Raw genomic sequence first — 17312 nt, forward strand, 5'->3', positions numbered from 1 at the left:
CAGCGCCGCCACCGCGGGGAAAGGAAAGGCGGAGGGCGCGGTTTGGGTTTATTATCGGGGGTTTTGTTTAATGTATAAAAATACAGTGTTCCCACGCGCGCCCCGGCGGTGATGGGCCACAGCTTCCTCCAGGGCGCTCCCGCAGCTCCGCGCCCGCCGGCAGCGCCCGGCTGCGGGCTGGGACCGGCACCGGCTGCGGGTCGGGACCGGCCCCGCTGCCCGAACAGGGCGGGGGTCCCTTCCACTGCCCCCTCCCTGAGCTGGCAGGTCCCCAACACACCACGGATTCCCCCTCCCAAGTCTCGAGTTCCACCTGATCCTATACTTGAGCTTCACCGCATCCATCAGTGCCACCACCACCTCCAGTGACAGAAATGGCCGTACAGGGACTGCAGGATTAGGAACCCAGAAACTTGACCTTCAGAGAAGCTAACCAGAAGGTTAACCTGGTGACTGCACCGTCCATAGCTTTTAAAACCGTCTTACTCCTCAGTTCTCACTGCCTGAGCCGAGGCAATGAGCCTTAGGCCAGGGGATGTCCCTGGATGTCCCCAGACCGGGCTGGCAGGGAGGGGCTGAGGGTGCTGCAGGGTTCCAGCCATGCAGTTCTGCCAAGCAGCTCCAGCCAGAGACATCCTCAGGGCTCCAGCCTTCTCCTGATCTCATCAATAAGCTTTTCTCTGGGAATATCAACCTACAAAGCAAACAGAGCAGCAGTAGAGAAGAGCAATTTAAGGACTTAGTGAGGACACCAATGCAGTTTGTGACTGGTTTTCTGGAGTCACCCAATAGATCTGTGCTATGGCCTCCCAAAGGAACACTGAGGGAAAACCCAGAGCTCTCCAGTGATCTCCAGAGTCTGGAAGTACTTTAAAACCTGGGGTAAAAGGGCATTCTCACCTCCTTTCTTGTTGCAACATCTCGCAGCTTGACAACTCCATCTGCCAGCTCCTGCTCTCCCACAATGGCAGCAAGGGGGATCCCTGTGTCCTCACAGTACTGCAGCTGCTTCAGCAATTTAGGATCCTTCTTGTACAGCATCTCTGCCTAGGAGGGAATGGGAAGGGTGAAGTACTAACCCAACTTTGCTCTGATGGATACTGCAGTAAAGCACCAAAACCAAACCCTGCAGCAACCACTTTACTGCTTTGGGCTGTTCTTCTCTGCCTGTCTAGACCTAAGGGTTGGACTTGATAATCTTAGAGGTCTTTTTCAACCTGAATGGCGCTGTGAGCTCAGACAGGCCCAGATCTTGGAGAGACACACAACTAATGGAGTTGGTCTTGCTGTGCTACAGCTCCCTTCAGGCTCTCCCTCCCTCACCTGTGACACTGCCAAGCCCAAGTCATTCCTTTACCTTGATCCCTGCATCCCACAGCTCGGAGATGAGCTTCATTCTGGCAGCAAGAAGGTGTTTCTGAGGTGTAGCCACCAGCACTTGGGTCTCAGTTGTTCGAAGTTTCTCCCCAGAAGCCTGAAGGGACAGACATGGGACACTGGTGGGAGTGACTCTGTGGCAATCTGCAGCTCACAACACCTCACCTCATCTATCTCCAGACCTTAACTCAGTCAGTGACAACCTGAGAACCTTTAATGAGACCCCCAGAGATTCTGCATTGTGTCACACTGCTTAATTGTGTGCTGCTCTTCCTTGGGGACCCTGGCCAACCTCTGGACAGCTTCCTAAAGTCTCTTTTGATTCTTCAGGTACAAACACATTGCCTAAGCTTCACTTGCAACAAATCACAGGCTTGGAACCAAACACAGAATGATGAATCTCCACAGAGGCTTTCCTGGGGTTTATTACAGTGAGTTCACAGCTGTTACCAAACTCATTGCTTCAGAATCCCCAGGACAGAAAACTTCAGTGGCAAGACACAATAAAGTGACTGGGGCACAAAGCTCAGAGCCAGGCCCAGAGCTCAAGAATGTCTCTAACATTTCCTTGACATCTCCTAAGGAATGCTGCCCTCAGCTGCCCACACCTGCATCCTGATGGGCTGCATAAAAGGATTCTGTCTTTTGTGCATCAATATTTAGGCATGGGAAGCGCCACCCCAAAATTATTTTCTCTTGAGCACTGTGGAGCTGGAGAGTAATAATTATTTTTCCTAGAGCCTTCTTCAATAAACAATTATTGCTTCCTAGAGCCTTCCCCAATGCACTGCCTGCACCACCCACCTCCAGTCTCTGCTCCAGGATGGAGAAGATGCGCTCGATGCCGATGCTGACCCCCACGCAGGGCACCTTGCGGCCCTTGGCATCAAACATGCCCACCAGCCCGTCATAGCGGCCGCCTCCGGCCACGCTGCCCACGCTGAGCGGCTCCTCCAGGTGCTCGTGGTCCTGCTGCAGCAGCACAGCCTCAAAGATCACCCCCGTGTAATAGTCCAGGCCCCGCGCCAGGCTCAGGTCGAAGGAGATCTGCGGGCACAAGGGCGGCCCCGTCACCGCCCGCTCGGGGCCCGGCGGGGCAGCTCCCCCTCCTGCCCCCACAGCTCCTCACCTTCCCCGTGATGCCAAACAGGGTCAGGTACTCAAACAGCAGCTTCATGTCCCCCAGCCCTTCCTTGGCCACCTTGTTCTGGGACAGCTTTGGGTCCTGGAGAAGCTGCTCGATCAGGTCCAGCCCACCTGTGGGGACCAGCCGTGCCTCAGCTGTGCCAGGGCAGCAGCACCGGGCACGGTGCCCCCGGCCAGCTGGGGCTGTGCCCTGCACCTTCCATGGCCAGCCCTGAACAGGGCCAAGGGCAGCAGCCCGTGGTGCTCACTCACCGTGGAGCTGCACATACTCCCCGATGCGATCGGCAGCCTCGGGGGAGAGCCCCTTCTCTGCCACCATCTCACTCCTCACTTCTTCCCATGGTATCTGTAGGGCACAGAATGGCATAAATTGCTGCAGGATGTTCTCCTCACCCACTGCCTCCACCAGCCCACATGGGCACAACTTGTGTGGGACAACAGTCAGCAATCTCACTAACCATGACCCTCTCTCTCTCACAGGAATTTTTAACAAATCACCAGGTTTTATTCTTAACCAGGCCCAAGAATTCCTCAAATCCTTTACAGACCCCATCTCAGCTGCTGTGAAACTCTTCTCAACAAGAACAGCCACAATACTGCCCAGCCTAACACATCCATCCCAAGACCAGAAGTGTCTCCCCATGAGCCCAGTGCTGACCTTGTCCAGCTTGTCTATGGTGCAGCAGGCAGGGATGAACTGGCTCTCTGGAACACCACAGACATCAAACACACCATTCAAAATCCGACGGTCGTTGACCTGGGGGAAGGAGAGGCATGCTTACCTTGGGGGCACCCTCTGATGTAATTTCTTTTTTTCCCAATGTGTGGAAAGTTGCAGCTGTTGGCATTTCCTCATGCCTTTCCCCCAGCACCAAATTCCATGGGAAGAGATGTTGTAGAGGTATGAAAACCATCCTGTGACTATATGGATCTAGTCAGCTACTGTAATTCTGCAGACTGTGGTTAGTCCTGGAGAGAACTCTGCTGACTGCAGCTTCAAGAGAACTCCTGGTATTCCCAGTTTAAGACATGTCCAAGCTGAGGTCCAGCCTTTGCATATACACCATGAGGAGGCAGAGATGTGGGCTGAACTTCTGGGTCAGGCCTTAGAGTGGGAGCAGGTGCCACTGTGTAAAAGCACAGAACAGTGACCACTGCTTCCCAGCATGGCACAGAGAACCCAGCCAGTCTCACCTTGATGACAAAGTCCCCCAGCTGCAGGTCACTGAGGATCTCGTGCACGATCTTCAGGCACTCGGCGTCGGGAATCATGGGGTCAAACTGCCCGGCAATGTCAAAGTCCTGAGGGCAGAAGAAATGATGGGAGCTCCTGGCAGAGCCAGGGGGCCTTAGCCAGGCACACCCTGCTGCTCTGCAGCAGCTGGAGTGGCAAAACCCTGCTGGCCCTGTGGCCTTGGTGGCAGCAGTGGCACCACAACACTCACGCACTGGTAGAACTCGCGGTAGCGGCCGCGCGTGGTGGCTGGGTTGTCCCTCCTGTACACCTTGGCCACGTGGTAGCGCTTCATCTTGGTGATCTTGTTCATGGCCAGGTAGCGAGCAAAGGGCACCTGGGCCCCAGGAGTTAAGGATGGGAACCTGGAGATCCCCAGAGCTGTAGAAGCTGAACCCCAAAGCCACCCATTGCCCCTTCCCTTTGTCAGCCACTTCCCAATTTTTTTCACAATCATGGTGAGATTCTTGGGGTGTCCTGTGCAGGGTCCTGAGCTGGACTTGGATGATTCTTACAGATCCCTTCCAGCTTTTGATATTCTATAACTCTATGACCTCTGGGGAGCTCATCCCCCAGGCTGAGGTTGAGTACAATGAACCACCAGAGCTCCATCAACACTAGGACAGCTCCATTTCCTCATCCAGACCCACTGTGTGACAATGTCCCATACACAAGGACCCTCTCCTATCATTCCACCCTCTCACAGTTGGATCAGTGGGAATTCAATGCATGGCACAGCTATATGGACATTGAAGGAAAGAGATTTTGTTGAGATGTGGAGGTTGAGAAGGCCTGGGATGAACACCTGCAGGTGGCACTAGCAAGGCGGGATGGGCGCAGCAGAAATGGAGATAAAACCAGTACAGTGGAGCATACTGGTGCATGTCCACAGCAGGAAGGGACTTTGCTGTGGGCCAGGCTGGGAGATGGTGTGGAGTCATGACAATGACAGCCAGACAAGCTGGGATGGCCAAGGGAGCTGCCATCACCCAGGCAGGCCAGGGTAAGAGCGATCCCTTAAGGCAGAGGTGGGCACTACCTTGGTGCACCACCATCCTCTCAGGGTGCCACCATCCCCTCGGGAGCACAGGATACGGTGAGGTCGTAGCGCAGGGCCAGCAGCTCCCCTCCCTGGTCCTTCAGCTCGTAGATGAGTTTCGCTCCCTCTCCATATTTCCCCACCAGCGTCTCCTGGGGAGGGACACAGGGGCTGGTGACCGGGTGCCTCTGGGCTGAAGGGTCCCCGAGATGGGGCACAGAGCTCGGTCCCCACGAACCGGGCATTACACACAGACCCCTCCAGCCCGCTCGGACCTGAGCCCACCTCCCGGTCCCCCCAAAAAGCACCAAAAGTGAATGTTCAGCTGCCCTCCCCGCCTGGCCGTGCCCCGCACTGAGGGAGCTCCCAAAGCCGGAGCCCCGGGGGCGCTCCCCGGTCCCACAGCCCCCGGGGCGGGTCCGTTCCCCACACCAAGGGCGAGGAGAGCTCCCGTTGCGCCTCACCCGCAGCTCCAGCACGGGGGTGTCGATGGCGGCCGCCCCGTGCCGCTTGAAGCAGGACACCACGGCGCTCAGGAGCCGCTCACGGAGCGCCGCCTGCGCCGGTGCGTGGTCACGGGTGCCCTGCCCGGGATACAGAGCGGCCGTCAGGGGCAAGGGCGCGGGGGAACAGCCGGTACCCACCGGCGCCAGCCCCGCTCCTCGCCTTTACCTTGGGTGTCTTCAGCACCGGCAGCGACTCGCCGCCCGCCGCCGCCCGCACCTGCCGGGACAGGGCTCCGCGGTCACCGGCCGGCAGCCAGGACCGGGCGAAGCTGCCGCGGTTCCCAGCGAGGCAGAGCGGCCCGAGGCGGGGCCGTGCCGGCAGGCAGCGGGCGACGGCGGCGGCGAAGGGGCCGAGGCGCAGCATGGCCGGCACCGGGACACCGGGAGCGCCCGCACGTGACGGCGGCGGGACACGTGACTGCGCGGGCGGCCGCGCTTTACGGCGCCGTGCGACAGTTCCCGGTGCTGTGCCCTCGGCTCGCCATGGCGTCCGGCAGCGGGGTAGGTGCTGCCGCCGGGGCTGCCCTCACAGTGGGGGCTACCCGCCGAGTGTGGCCGCTCGGCCGCCCCCGCTGCTCATACCGGGCTTGGCAGGGCCCCGCCGCGCCGCGCTGTACTCCGGGCGGGGCCGGTGCCAGGCCGCGGGATGAGGGATGTGGCGGGGCCGGGGGTGCCGCGGTGGGCGGGTGTGTGTGGGGTGGAAGGGGGCTCATCTCTGCTCTTTGCAGCTCTGTGTGTGGGCGGTGGGAGGTTGGGGTTCTCCTGATACCTTCGGGGCTGGGATTGGGGCGGCCCCAGCGCGATCCCGCCCACGGTGAAGTCGCGGAGTCGCCGTCCCTGGAGGCGTTTGGGACACGGCAGAACGGGGCACTCGGTGCCCTGGTCCGGTTCACACGGTGGTGTTGGGTCACAAGTTGGACTCGATGATTTCAGAGCACTTTTCCAATCGCAGTGGTTCTGTGATCCTCCCGTCCTAGGGCCGGAGCTCCGCCTGTCCCAGCCGCGGAGCATGAGGAGATGGAGCTGCCTCAGCCTCCGGGGTGGAGGTGCCCACCCACCTCCAGCCCCCTAGCAGGGACCCCCACCCACCTCCAGGGGCTGGGCGATGGCTCGTGCAGATGGCCCCTTCCCTTCCCTTCCCTTCCCTTCCCTTCCCTTCCCTTCCCTTCCCTTCCCTTCCCTTCCCTTCCCTTCCCTTCCCTTCCCTTCCCTTCCCTTCCCTCCCCTCCCCTCCCCTCCCCTCCCCTCCCCTGGGTTGCCTTTCCCCTGTCCTGATGGAGAAACATCTCTGCAATTCCCTGACAGGAGGGTGTAGCCAGGTGTGGACTGGGCTCTGCTCCCAGACAACCAGTGACAGGAGAGGAAACAGCCTCAAAAGTTCCAGCAGGGGAGGTTTAGGTTGGAGATTAGGAGGAGTTTTTTCCCCAGAAAGGGCTGTCCAGCATTGGGAGGAGCTGTCCAGGGAGGTGGTGGAGTCACCATTCCAGGCGGTGTTCCTGGATGTGTCACTCAGTGCTCTGGACTGGGTGACAAGCTGGGGATCTGTCACTGCGTGGATTTGATGATTTTGGAGATTTTTTCAACCTAAATGATTCTGTTAGTGTTAAGATAGGATGAGGTGCTGCAGGTGTAGCCTGAGTGGAGAGCCAGGCTGTTGGGACACCTCCAGTGCCATCCCAAAGCTGTCAGCAGCACAGGGGCTGTGTTTTTGAGGAGTTTTGGCCCACCTTTGCTTCCTTGAAGCCACTTACTGAGAAGTGAGACCCAGAGAAGCTGTGGCTGCCCCATCCCTGGAAGTGTCCCAGGCCAGGCTGGATGGAGCTTGGAGCAGCCTGGGATGGTGGAAGGTGTCCCTGCCCATGGCAGGGGGGTGGGACTGGCTGGTCTCCAATGTTCCTTCCAATCCAAACCATTCCAGGATCGATTCCATGGAGTGGGGGAGGTCAGGAGCAGGATGCCTGCCTGTGAGGGAGGTGGGGGCTGTGGCTTGTTTTCAGCTGCCAGCTGAGAATTCCTGTTGGATTGAGCCTGGCCTGAGACTCCTGTGTTGTTTCACAGGCTCTGGTGCTGATGCTGGGCGCACAATTGGTGTCCATCTCCAGAGGGAGCAGCAGGCTGTTTGGCTCTTCTGGTTATTAATCATTGTTATTAATTTGAGAAGTATTCTCTGTTATCTAAAACAGCTCTGAGATAAAGATTTTGGGGGCTTGCAGCAGAGCAATTCAGAAACATCCCTTCAAATATTGTCCAACCAAGATCTTGTCACGCAGTTTAGTTTAATTCCTTTCCCCACGCCTGGATGAGGCAGATTGGTAAAAGAGCTGCAAAAGACTATTTTCCTTTTATTGCAACAGGAGGGAGAAGCAGCTAATAAACCTCCCCCTCTGCAGGCTCCCACCAGCTACGATTTGTGATAATGCCTGGCATGCAGGAGAGTCTGGAAAATACCCCCAAACGTTAATTTACACTCAGTGATATTTTCTTTTCTTTTGCTCAGGGTGGTTAATAAAACCTGTTACGACATCCTTAAAGTGCTTAAGAAGCTCTGGGAATAAATGAGAATTTTTCTACGCCTCCCCAAGGCATTTTCATCCCTATCAGTAGTTGTTCGTTCCATTTGAAGGATTGCCAGAGGAGAGAACTTTAAATGGCTGTGCTGCTGCTGTAGCTCCAAATGGGATTTGTGTCCTTTGGATTGTGATTGGATTCTTGATTTGGCTGAGTGGAGAAGGCGGTGGGGTGTGGGGTGAGGGGGGTCCTTCTCCCCCGGAGGTGTTTTTAAATACATCTTGTCCTTTCTTTAATGTGAAACTGAGAGGCTCTCCCTGCCATGCTGAGGGAATGCAGCTCTATCCAAAGGGGGGTTATCAGCTCAGGAAATTCAGGAGCTGGCTGAGTGAAACCATGACTGATTCCAGGTATAGGAGCCTGAGCTGCAGATGGGGCAAATGCTGGGAAGAGCTTGGGATGTGAGTGGAATAGGAATTCCCCAATCACTTCTGCCCTCAGCATTGGGGACTGAGTGAAATCCACCCAAAAATAGTCTTTGTTTTCTTCAATGCCAGCCTCACCTGAACTCAGCCTGGCTTCATGCACATGCTGTGTCCAGCTCCTGTGCCCCAGCATAGGAGAGACATGGACCTGTTGGAGTGAGCCCAGAGGAGGCCATGGATCTGCTCCAGGGGCTGCTGCCCCTCTGCTCTGGAGACAGAGAGCTGGGGCTGTTCAGCCTGGGGGTGACTGAACACCAATCTCTGTCCAGGGAGACCTTGGAACCCTCTCCAGTGCCTAAAGGGGCTCCAAGAGAGCTGGAGAAGGACTTGGAACAAGGGCATGGAGTGGCAGGACAAGGGGAAATGGCTTCCCACTGCCAGAGAATGGGGTTAGATTTAATACTGGGAAGAAATTCTTCCCTCTGTGGGTGGGGAGGCCCTGGCACAGGTTGCCCACAGAAGCTGTGACTGCCCAGAGCTGTGACTGCCCCATCCCTGAAAGTGTTCAAGGCCAGGTTGGATGGGGCTTGGAGCAACCTGAGATAGTGGAAGATGTCCCTGCCCATGGAACAAGATGATCTTTAGGGTCACTTCAACCCACACCATTCCAGGATTCTATTCAAGTATCCTGTCACTGCCAGATAGTTCTGTGGAGCCCCCAAAGGGCCAGCATGCCTTGGAGGTGTTTCTGCCCTTGCCTGTGTGAAGCTGCAGGAGCAGGACAGCAAAACCTGTGGATTTTGTACAGGTGCTTCCCTGGTGCCTCCAAGCCTTGCCTTGACAGGGTTTCAGAGCTTGTTCTTTGCTTGTACCTGTGCTCACTTGGAAATCCCACCCTGGTGCCTGTGATTTCATGGCAAGCTCTGCACTTTGCTGCCTGCACCACGTAGACACTGCTGAGAGCAGACAGGCACAGCCCTCCCTGCTCCTGCAGGGTAATCAAACTCTCTTTAGCTCAGCCTGTGTTTTGCAGCTCCCTTGTCTGACATTGCAGCTTGGATTCTTTTGGCTTCTGGGAGAAGGAGGTGTAATCTGCTGCTGTGTTTGTCAGGGGGCACTTCCCAGGTCTGAGATCCATCAGTTTCAGTTCCATTTGAGTCTGATTTTCAAGGCAAAAGCCTGGATGATCATCTCAGGAGCTGTTAAGATCAACTCATTTCTTCTTTTAGTGCTCTGAAATTATTCTAGTAGTAGCTAGAGGCATGCTGAGAGTGATTATCTTAAACCACATCCATAACTCCTGGATGGAAAACAGAGGACAGGGGGATATAATAAAATTCTCCTAATTTTCTGCACTAGCCTCACAGGCCATGTGATTCCCCCTCTTTGTCCCCTCAGAGGTCATCAGGCTGTGTAATAAATGGCAATGAACTTTGTTTCCCTCCCAGACCAAGAACCTGGACTTCCGCAGGAAGTGGGACAAGGATGAGTACGAGAAACTCGCGGAGAAGCGGCTCACGGAGGAGAGGGAGAAGAAAGATGGTGAGCAGTGTGCTGGGTTGGCACTGAGCCTCCCAAACCCTGGGAATTTGGGGGGGACAGAGCAGTGAGAAGTTGAATCCCAAAGGGAAAGAGCTGGCTTGCTGCTTCCCTTTCTCCTTTATTTGCCACTGAGAATGGTGTTTTTTTTGACAAAAGAAATTCCTGAGAACCTTTCCAGGGCTGACTCTTCTTTGGGGAAGGAGGACTCTTCTTGTTTCCAGTCATTTGCTGGAAACAAGATCTCAGAATACAACTCAAATCAGAGCTGCAGATACTTCAGCTCCTGGTTCTAATAGGAACCAGGAAACAATGAGGAGGAAATTATATCCTTTACTGATTTAAAAACAAAGGTGCATTTTTTGCATGGATCAGGTAGTCCCAGATAGCCAGCAGGCCCCTCTGCACCAAGGGGAATGTGAAATCCAGCATGTCAAGCTTGACCTTTTGTTCATGTTTTAGGCAAACCAGCTCAGCCTGTCAAAAGGGAACTCCTGCGACACCGGGACTACAAAGTGGACCTGGAATCCAAGCTGGGGAAAACCATTGTCATCACCAAAACTACCCCTCAGTCAGAGATGGGAGGGTAGGTTGTGGTCTTATTGAGGTCTCAGAGTCATGCTGGTTAGACTGGGAAGCTGTGACACAGCAGGGACCCCTCAGAGGGCACCAGGAGCTGCTGTCCTTCTGTGTTTGGAGCCTGGCATGGTGGGGCTGCATTTTTCTGCACCTAAACTGTGTCTCCTGGGGTAGCATATGGAACAGACCCAGCAGGCTGAGCCCCTTTGGACATTATTCCTTGGTATCAGTGTTGCCCACCTGTAGGACCAGCAGAGGCAGATCTCTGCTGCCTGCTTGGGTCTTTAACCAGGCCTGCTTGCACTGAGACCAGGACTGCTGCTGATTTGGGTATCTGTGCACTGGGAATGGGAGAAACATCCAGGTAGCCGTTCTTAGGAATGGTGTTTGGCCACTGTTTGTGTGATTCGTGTTCCACCAAAATCTGAAAGGCTTCTGAGCTCACCCTAAGCCATCAAAAGCATCAAAAGAATGTGTTGAGTTTGTGTCCCCTCAGGAGTGAAGCTGTTGGTGTCTCCCTGGGAGATGTGCAGCATTGACCAGCACCCAGCTCTTAAGATGGGCAGAAGGCACAGCTGTGCTCATCAGGGAGTTGCACTGTGAGTGATAGGGATGGTGGCACTTATCTTGCAGCCAGGTGAGAGGGCTGTGGAATAGAAACCTGAGCTGCTGGCCAGCCCTGCCTCGGGGGAGGGCAGGCTGTGTCACAGAGCCCATCCCACCCAGTGGGGTGTGGCTGGAAGGGAAGATGCTGTGCCTGGTGTCCTGCAGAGCAGCTCAGAATTTGGTTTCTATCATGTCAGAGGAGTGTTAGTATCAGGGTTGGTACCTCCATGGCAGTCTGTCCATTGCCCTTGCTCCTCACTGGGGTCCTCTTGTCTTGGAGAAGTGTCCTGTGTCCCCAGTGACATGCAGATTGTCCCTTCTGTGGGTTTAACTTTGTGTCATGTCTTGGGGTTCATTTTTCTGTCTCTCCTGACAGGTATTACTGTAATGTATGTGACTGTGTGGTGAAGGATTCCATCAACTTCTTGGATCACATCAATGGCAAAAAACGTAAGGAGCATTTCTTTGCCTCATTGGAGGGTTGGTTGAGTTGGAGGGACTGTTCCTTTTGTGCATCACCCATGTCTGAGGGCTGAACACTTATCTATGAATCAGGGAGCTTAGGAGATCAGCATGTAGGAGTTCATCATGAGAGCTGTGGAGATGCTGCCCTTATCTCCTGACACCTTCCAGAGTGCTGGGCCATTTTCATGGAACAAGCCCAGCAGAAACAGTGATTGGTGTACTCTGTGGACTTATTTTCCCTGTCCTTCCTGTCAGTGCTGTGAGAAACCCAGGGTCAGAAAATTCTAGAGTAGTTTGGGTTGGAAGGGACCCTCAGAGGTCATTTAGTCCACCCACCAAATCATGATGTCTCCTCTGTAAATCTGGAGAGAGGCTTCTTACAGTGCTCAAACTGTACAGAAGTACTTAGATAAGTAAAAGGTCTGAGACTGGCTGATTTTTGGATCAGAAACTTCTCTAGAAATTGAGTACAAACTCAGAACTGGCTGATACCTGAGCTCCAGAGTATGGATCAGGACTATACCCTCGTGTATCTGACTGTGGATATTGCTTCTTCCTGGCATATTCAGAGAGGGGGGAATGTAGAGAAAGTAAAGGAGCAGTAGAACAGAACTGACACACTTTGCATGTTGTTCCTGCTCAGGAAGGTATTTTTGGCTCCTTGTGGAAGTCAGAAAATCACCTGTTTACAAAAAGGCAGAGATGTGTGTGCTCTGGACCTGCACACGGTGCTGTTTGAGAACAGGAGGTTCAGTAGAAACCTGAGGACTGCTTTTCTGTAGCTCAGAAAAGAAAACACAGTGTTTTAAAAACCTGTGCTTTTATGTAGATGGGAGGAAGGTGCCAACATGCCTTGTCTAACATATTGGGAGATGACCAGGAAGTTCATGTGAGAGAATCTGGAATCAAAAATCCTGCCATGGCTGTGTGGATGGGCATGAGTTGTAGGGCTGAGCTGGGATTGGAAAGTGGCTGCTTGCACACTACCATGGTATATGAATGTGTCTGGGAACTTTTAAACCTGTCAGTAAATCTGGCTCAGACCTGCTTGTTCTTGGCAGCCCGTTTACTAATTCCTGGTGTGTAGTTTAAGCTTCCAAGTGCTGCTGCATCCCTGGGACAAACCTGTGCAGGGTTGCTGGAGGGAACAGGGTGTTTGGATCCACTCAGCAATGTGGGTTGGAGGCATTTCTGGGGGTGGCCCTGTCAGCATAGGCTTACCCACAAGTGAAAAACTGTGAATCTGCTCTGAAGAGCCCCTGAATCAGGCCTGACTTTATATTCTCTGCTTTAGCTGGGAATGTCCTGTGTAATCAGGATCTCTGAGTGCCACTCATGTCTTGTTTAGCATCGCCCACAGCTGAGAGATGCCAGCCTGTCAGTTTTATTCTAACTCCTTTTTCAACACTCCAACCCTTTTTTATTCCACTGGTCCAAGATTAAATTTCCTGAGGCATCAGAGCAAATGACAGGGAGCATCCAAATAAGGAACCTTTAAAGAATAGTCTGTGTTCTTGTTACAAAGTGTTTGGATTGTTGTGTGGGTTATGGTATCCCCCTAAAGCCCACCTCCCCAACCTAAGAAATCCTTAATCTGATCCTGGAAGTTGCTTTGAGGGGAATGACAGGCAGGAAGGTGGTGCTGTGCTGTTTAAATTGGGATCAGGGATGGAGATTTCATGCAGATCACTGCTGATTCCACTCGTGTTCTCCAGACCAGAGGAATCTGGGCATGTCCATGCGGGTGGAGCGCTCCACGCTGGACCAGGTGAAGAAACGCTTTGAGGTGAACAAGAAGAAGATGGAGGAGAAGCAGAAGGATTATGACTTTGAGGAGAGGATGAAGGAACTCCGTGAGGAGGTGAGTCTGGGCAGCAGCTGAGGAAACAAAGCTCCCCAGAAACAATTTTTGGGAGGAAATCAACCCTGGTTCCTACTCTTGTTCTTCAGAAGCATTGTTCTTGGTAGCATGGGCTTCTCATCTGCTCCTATGAGTGGAGTTTGTTTTTCTGCTTTTAAAAAGTTTGTGTTGCTGTCCCTAGAATCCCTTTTCTCCTCTTTATGTGTGAGAATAACTCTTGATGCTTCAGATTTCCACTCAGGACAGCACAAGTCCATTTTTTGTCCCCCACTAGTTGTGTTGGAACTTGTGTGGTCTGGTAGCAGATCTGCATCTTCATCCATTATCTTCCACAGCTCTTAGGATTGCTGGAATCCCCTTCCACAGGGCACTTACTTCTGTGTGGCCTCCCTGAGTGTAGAAGGGCTTTGTGATTGGTGTGCTGTGATGCAAGATTTGTGAGGAGGTGGTAAAAGACAGCAGATTGCTCTCAAACTGGCTCTTGGATGTTAGTAAACATGAAAACCAATTTTTTGAAGACCCAACAAAGTTCTGACAGCTGAGAAGCTTCTATGGGTGCTTCTCCTCTATTATCAGCCACACAACCAAAGGTTACAAATCACTGCCTGTTTGAGTCCCCCTGCCCAAGCCCTGAGCTTTGCTTCAGCACAGGGGAGCTCTTTGGGGTGCTCACAGAGCAGCCCTGTGCTCTGCTCTCGGGCAGGCTGTGGTGCTGCTGAGCCCCCTCTGTTTGCAGGCTAGGAGGGAGCTGCCCCAGCAGCAAAAGGGGTGCTGTGGGTTGAAAAGCTGCTGCCAGTCAATGGATGGCAAGAAGGAAATCAGCAGCAGCTCCTGATGTAGCTTTCTCCGGGGCATAGCTGTGTTCAGGAGCACAGAGGGCAGTGATGAGAGTGGTGGGAGCAGTTGCTAAGTTGGGAGCTGAAGCCATGCTTTGGTGTCACCCAGTACAAGCCTGGCTCTGTTCCAGGGCTCATGATCCTCACACAGCAAAACACTTTGATTAGAGCAGCTCAAACTCTTTGATGCCAAAACCCCCCTGAAAGCCTCTCAGAGCTCCAGCCTCTGTTCCAGTGAGCAGCTGTCACTGTGCCAGGCTGGGAGCCAGCAGGCATCACAGTCACTGCCACCAAGCTTTGGACAAGGGAATGGCCTCCTGCTTTCAAACCAGCTCCTTGTCCCAGCCTTCATTCCAGGCAAAACCTGGGATGTTTGCTCAGAAGAGAGAGTTTGATAATGCTTCATTTTGTCTGTTTGTGTGTGTGTGTCTGCTCTTGGCCTGGGAAATGGGGTGGGTTGGATTCACTGATGAACTTCCTCCTTGAGGACTGCAGGCCAGGATTTCTGCTGTTTATTTCCTCAGGCACAGCTTGGCTACTGTGGGCAGGATTTGTGGTAATTGTGCAGTACCTGATGTCTCAAAACTCCTTCAGCTCAGGAGGTGCAAATTGTTTTGCTGTTGTGTCCCTTGCTGCAGGAGGAGAAGGCCAAAGCCTACAAGAAGGAGAAGCAGAGAGAGAAGAAGAGGCGGGCGGAGGAAGATTTGACCTTTGAAGAGGATGATGAAATGGCAGCTGTGATGGGTTTCTCTGGTTTTGGCTCAACCAAAAAGAGCCACTGAACAGCTCTGGACTCTCCTCTTTCTCTAAACAGCTTGTTTTTACCCAGGGAACTCTGGATAACTCTTCAAAGACTTGATTGAGGACTTGTATGTAAATCTCCCAGTTGGCTGGAAGAGTTGAAAAGCAATTCCATACTCTACCTGTGCTGCAGATCAAGCTCTGCCTCTCATTAGCTTCCCTTCTCCTTCTGTGTCCTAGATCTGGCTGCTCTGTGGCCGTGTGTGTGCAGGGAAGTGCTCTGTTGGGTACATTTTTTTGTCAATAAAGTGCACATTCTGCACAGGTGGCCTGGTTCAGGATTAATCTAGTTGTCAACCAGGCCCTACTTGTCACCCAAGCTGTGTTTGAGATGCTGGGAGGGATTCACTTGCTTTTAGGCTCATAATGAAGGAAATGTGCCACAGCAAGCAGTGTGAGAGGTGCATCTTTATGGCTTGTGCTGAGCAGAGCTGGTGGCTGCATGGAGTCTGGGTTGCTGAAACTTTCCTGTGTGTTTTTTCTGCAAGGGAGACTTCCCTCTTTTTCTTTGTGTTTTAGCCCATAATTTGAGTATCTTTAAGGCAGGGGAGAAATTCCTCACCATGACTGGTCTAGGATAGAGCCAATGGAAGAAAGGTGTGTACAATTTGCCAGAAATAAATGGAATGTTTTAATGGGCCCTTTGGTGGGGTTTTGATGCCTTCTTTATTTTGAGAACTTTGAAGAGCACAGAGCTGGGGTGGCGTTCTGGGGACCCAGTGGTGGCAGAGGTGAGGTGTGTGCCTTCCTCTCCTGGCTCAGCTCCCAGCTGCCCTAGGCAGACCATTGCCATCATTCTTGCCTTTTTTAAGTAATTCTGGAGATGGGTATAAGAATATGGAAGGGGAAGGGAGTTCAGGGCTGGGGACCTTCATTCCCATCAGGCAATCCAAGACAGGCTGGGCTGTGTTCCAGGTTTTACCAGCCTCAGTATATTAAGGGCCATTTTTTTCCTGTCTGCTGGCTGTCAGTGTCTTTTCACCTCTACCTTCCCCTAAATCCACTTCATTTCTGCTTTTATTTACCTCAGTCAAACCTTGTGTGACTCATTTCCGTCTGCAGTTAGGATTTATATTTTGCATGGCTGGGTTTTGGTAGCTCTGTCTCGCTCTCCTCTCTCTTTTTATGTATATTGATGAAATCCTTGCGCTTGCCCTTCTCCGTGCTCGTATGAAATTTCCAGCCTGGGGAAGGCTGCAGTGTTTAGCCTGCTCTTTCTAATACATCTAGAACAAATCCTGTAATGTTGTGCTGCTGTTTTAATTCCTTAATCTTAGCCTGCTGACAGCTTCATTGCCTCAGGTCTTTCCGCTTCAATTCAGATTATAATCCCCGTTGAAGATGCTATTGAAATGATATATAGCCAGTCAGATACAGCTGTCCTTGGAGGTTTGACCCTTTTAACTTGGCAATCCTTTGACTTTGGCTCTCTGAGCACACGGGCTGGGAGGGCGACTTTCATTCCAGCCACGTTCCTGGCGCTGTTCAGGCTGCAGCACGTGGCTCCGGCTGAATGGGAGAGCGGAGACGCTCGCGCCTTTGTGCCCTCCGGGGTGCGAAAGGGATGCTGCCGTGCTTTCATGCACATTAAAAGTTTAGGATGTTTCAGAGAAGATTTAGCAGCAGCCATTTTATTCCAGCCACCAGCTTTGCAGACACCCAGCCCCTCAATGCAGCTGTTCAGTTGATGCTGCTGAGAATGGGGCAGAGGCTGCCCCACACCTCCCATCTTTTCCAGCTTGTGACCTTGGAGCCAGTGACTGCTGTCTTGGTTTTCCCACGGTGTATCCTGGTCTTGTCCATCCTGGCACACCCAAGGGGCGAGGTGTGAAATGGGCAGCCCCACAGAAACCCTCCTGGGCTGGTGGTGAGGTTTGCACAGCCTCCTGCCACTGGGCCCTGCCGGTCCCTGCAAGACAGGGAGGAAATCCCTCCGCAGCGCAGCGCTTTCAATAACGAGATTCCTCTTTGGTGAAAAGCCTGTCATCCCCAAGCCCTTCCCGAGGCCACCTGCACCCTGGGGGCCAAAGCCCCAGCCCCAGCTCCCCGTGCTGGGGCTGCTGGCGCCGGGGGAGCGCAGCTCTTTGTCTCGGCAGCTTGCTGGGAGCAGTGGTGTGTGCAGCAGCAGATACAAGCTCCTGCTGGATTCCCAGCAGCGGGAGCTGCCTCTAGCCAAGGATGAAAAGCTGGTTTCATGGGAGGAAATAATATTTAGAGAAGAGACAGATAACATTCCCTGTACCAGCCATGTTAACTCTTTGCTCCCACCACTGCTTGGTGAGGTGTTACCTCCTGGCTCTCAGCCCCCAGTCTGGAGCAGCGATTCTCCATGGCTCCTTGTTAGCATTTGCCATCTCCATGTTGAATTTAAGGTGCTCATGGGTCAGGAC

General features: G+C 53.4%; 2 protein-coding genes across 2 annotated transcripts; one reads left to right on the forward strand and one right to left on the reverse strand.

Annotated features, from left to right (window-relative positions):
* Positions 1-29: 29 nt before the first annotated feature.
* Positions 30-5689, reverse strand: LOC135453731 (histidine--tRNA ligase, cytoplasmic-like). Its single transcript, XM_064725051.1, has 12 exons — positions 5469-5689; positions 5261-5380; positions 4853-4948; positions 3969-4094; positions 3718-3825; positions 3182-3280; positions 2776-2869; positions 2507-2634; positions 2182-2424; positions 1358-1474; positions 901-1047; positions 30-694 (listed from the first exon to the last, which is right to left on the reverse strand). The coding sequence occupies exons 1-12, from the start codon at positions 5664-5666 to the stop codon at positions 638-640; spliced, it is 1533 nt and encodes a 510-aa protein (XP_064581121.1). The 5' UTR covers positions 5667-5689; the 3' UTR covers positions 30-637.
* On the forward strand, positions 5675-15562 carry ZMAT2 (zinc finger matrin-type 2). Its single transcript, XM_064725054.1, has 6 exons — positions 5675-5803; positions 9684-9777; positions 10237-10360; positions 11336-11409; positions 13140-13285; positions 14760-15562. The coding sequence occupies exons 1-6, from the start codon at positions 5786-5788 to the stop codon at positions 14901-14903; spliced, it is 600 nt and encodes a 199-aa protein (XP_064581124.1). The 5' UTR covers positions 5675-5785; the 3' UTR covers positions 14904-15562.
* The last annotated feature ends 1750 nt before the right edge of the window (positions 15563-17312 follow it).

This window comes from Zonotrichia leucophrys, chromosome 13 (assembly GCF_028769735.1).
Source record: "Zonotrichia leucophrys gambelii isolate GWCS_2022_RI chromosome 13, RI_Zleu_2.0, whole genome shotgun sequence".
Classification (NCBI taxonomy): Eukaryota; Metazoa; Chordata; class Aves; order Passeriformes; family Passerellidae; genus Zonotrichia; species Zonotrichia leucophrys.

What these genes read in the sequence shown, in the direction of transcription:
- LOC135453731 (XM_064725051.1), bottom strand. Translation starts at nt 5,666, where the DNA reads ATGCTGCGCCTCGGCCCCTTCGCCGCCGCCGTCGCCCGCTGCCTGCCG. An exon ending in CCATAGACAAGCTGGACAAG is followed by an intron (nt 2,870 to 3,181) that starts GTCAGCACTGGG and finishes TGTGCCCTACAG; the next exon opens with ATACCATGGGAAGAAGTGAG. An exon ending in TGTTTGGCATCACGGGGAAG is followed by an intron (nt 2,425 to 2,506) that starts GTGAGGAGCTGT and finishes TTGTGCCCGCAG; the next exon opens with ATCTCCTTCGACCTGAGCCT.
- ZMAT2 (XM_064725054.1), top strand. An exon ending in CCTCAGTCAGAGATGGGAGG is followed by an intron (nt 10,361 to 11,335) that starts GTAGGTTGTGGT and finishes CTCTCCTGACAG; the next exon opens with GTATTACTGTAATGTATGTG. An exon ending in TCACATCAATGGCAAAAAAC is followed by an intron (nt 11,410 to 13,139) that starts GTAAGGAGCATT and finishes CGTGTTCTCCAG; the next exon opens with ACCAGAGGAATCTGGGCATG.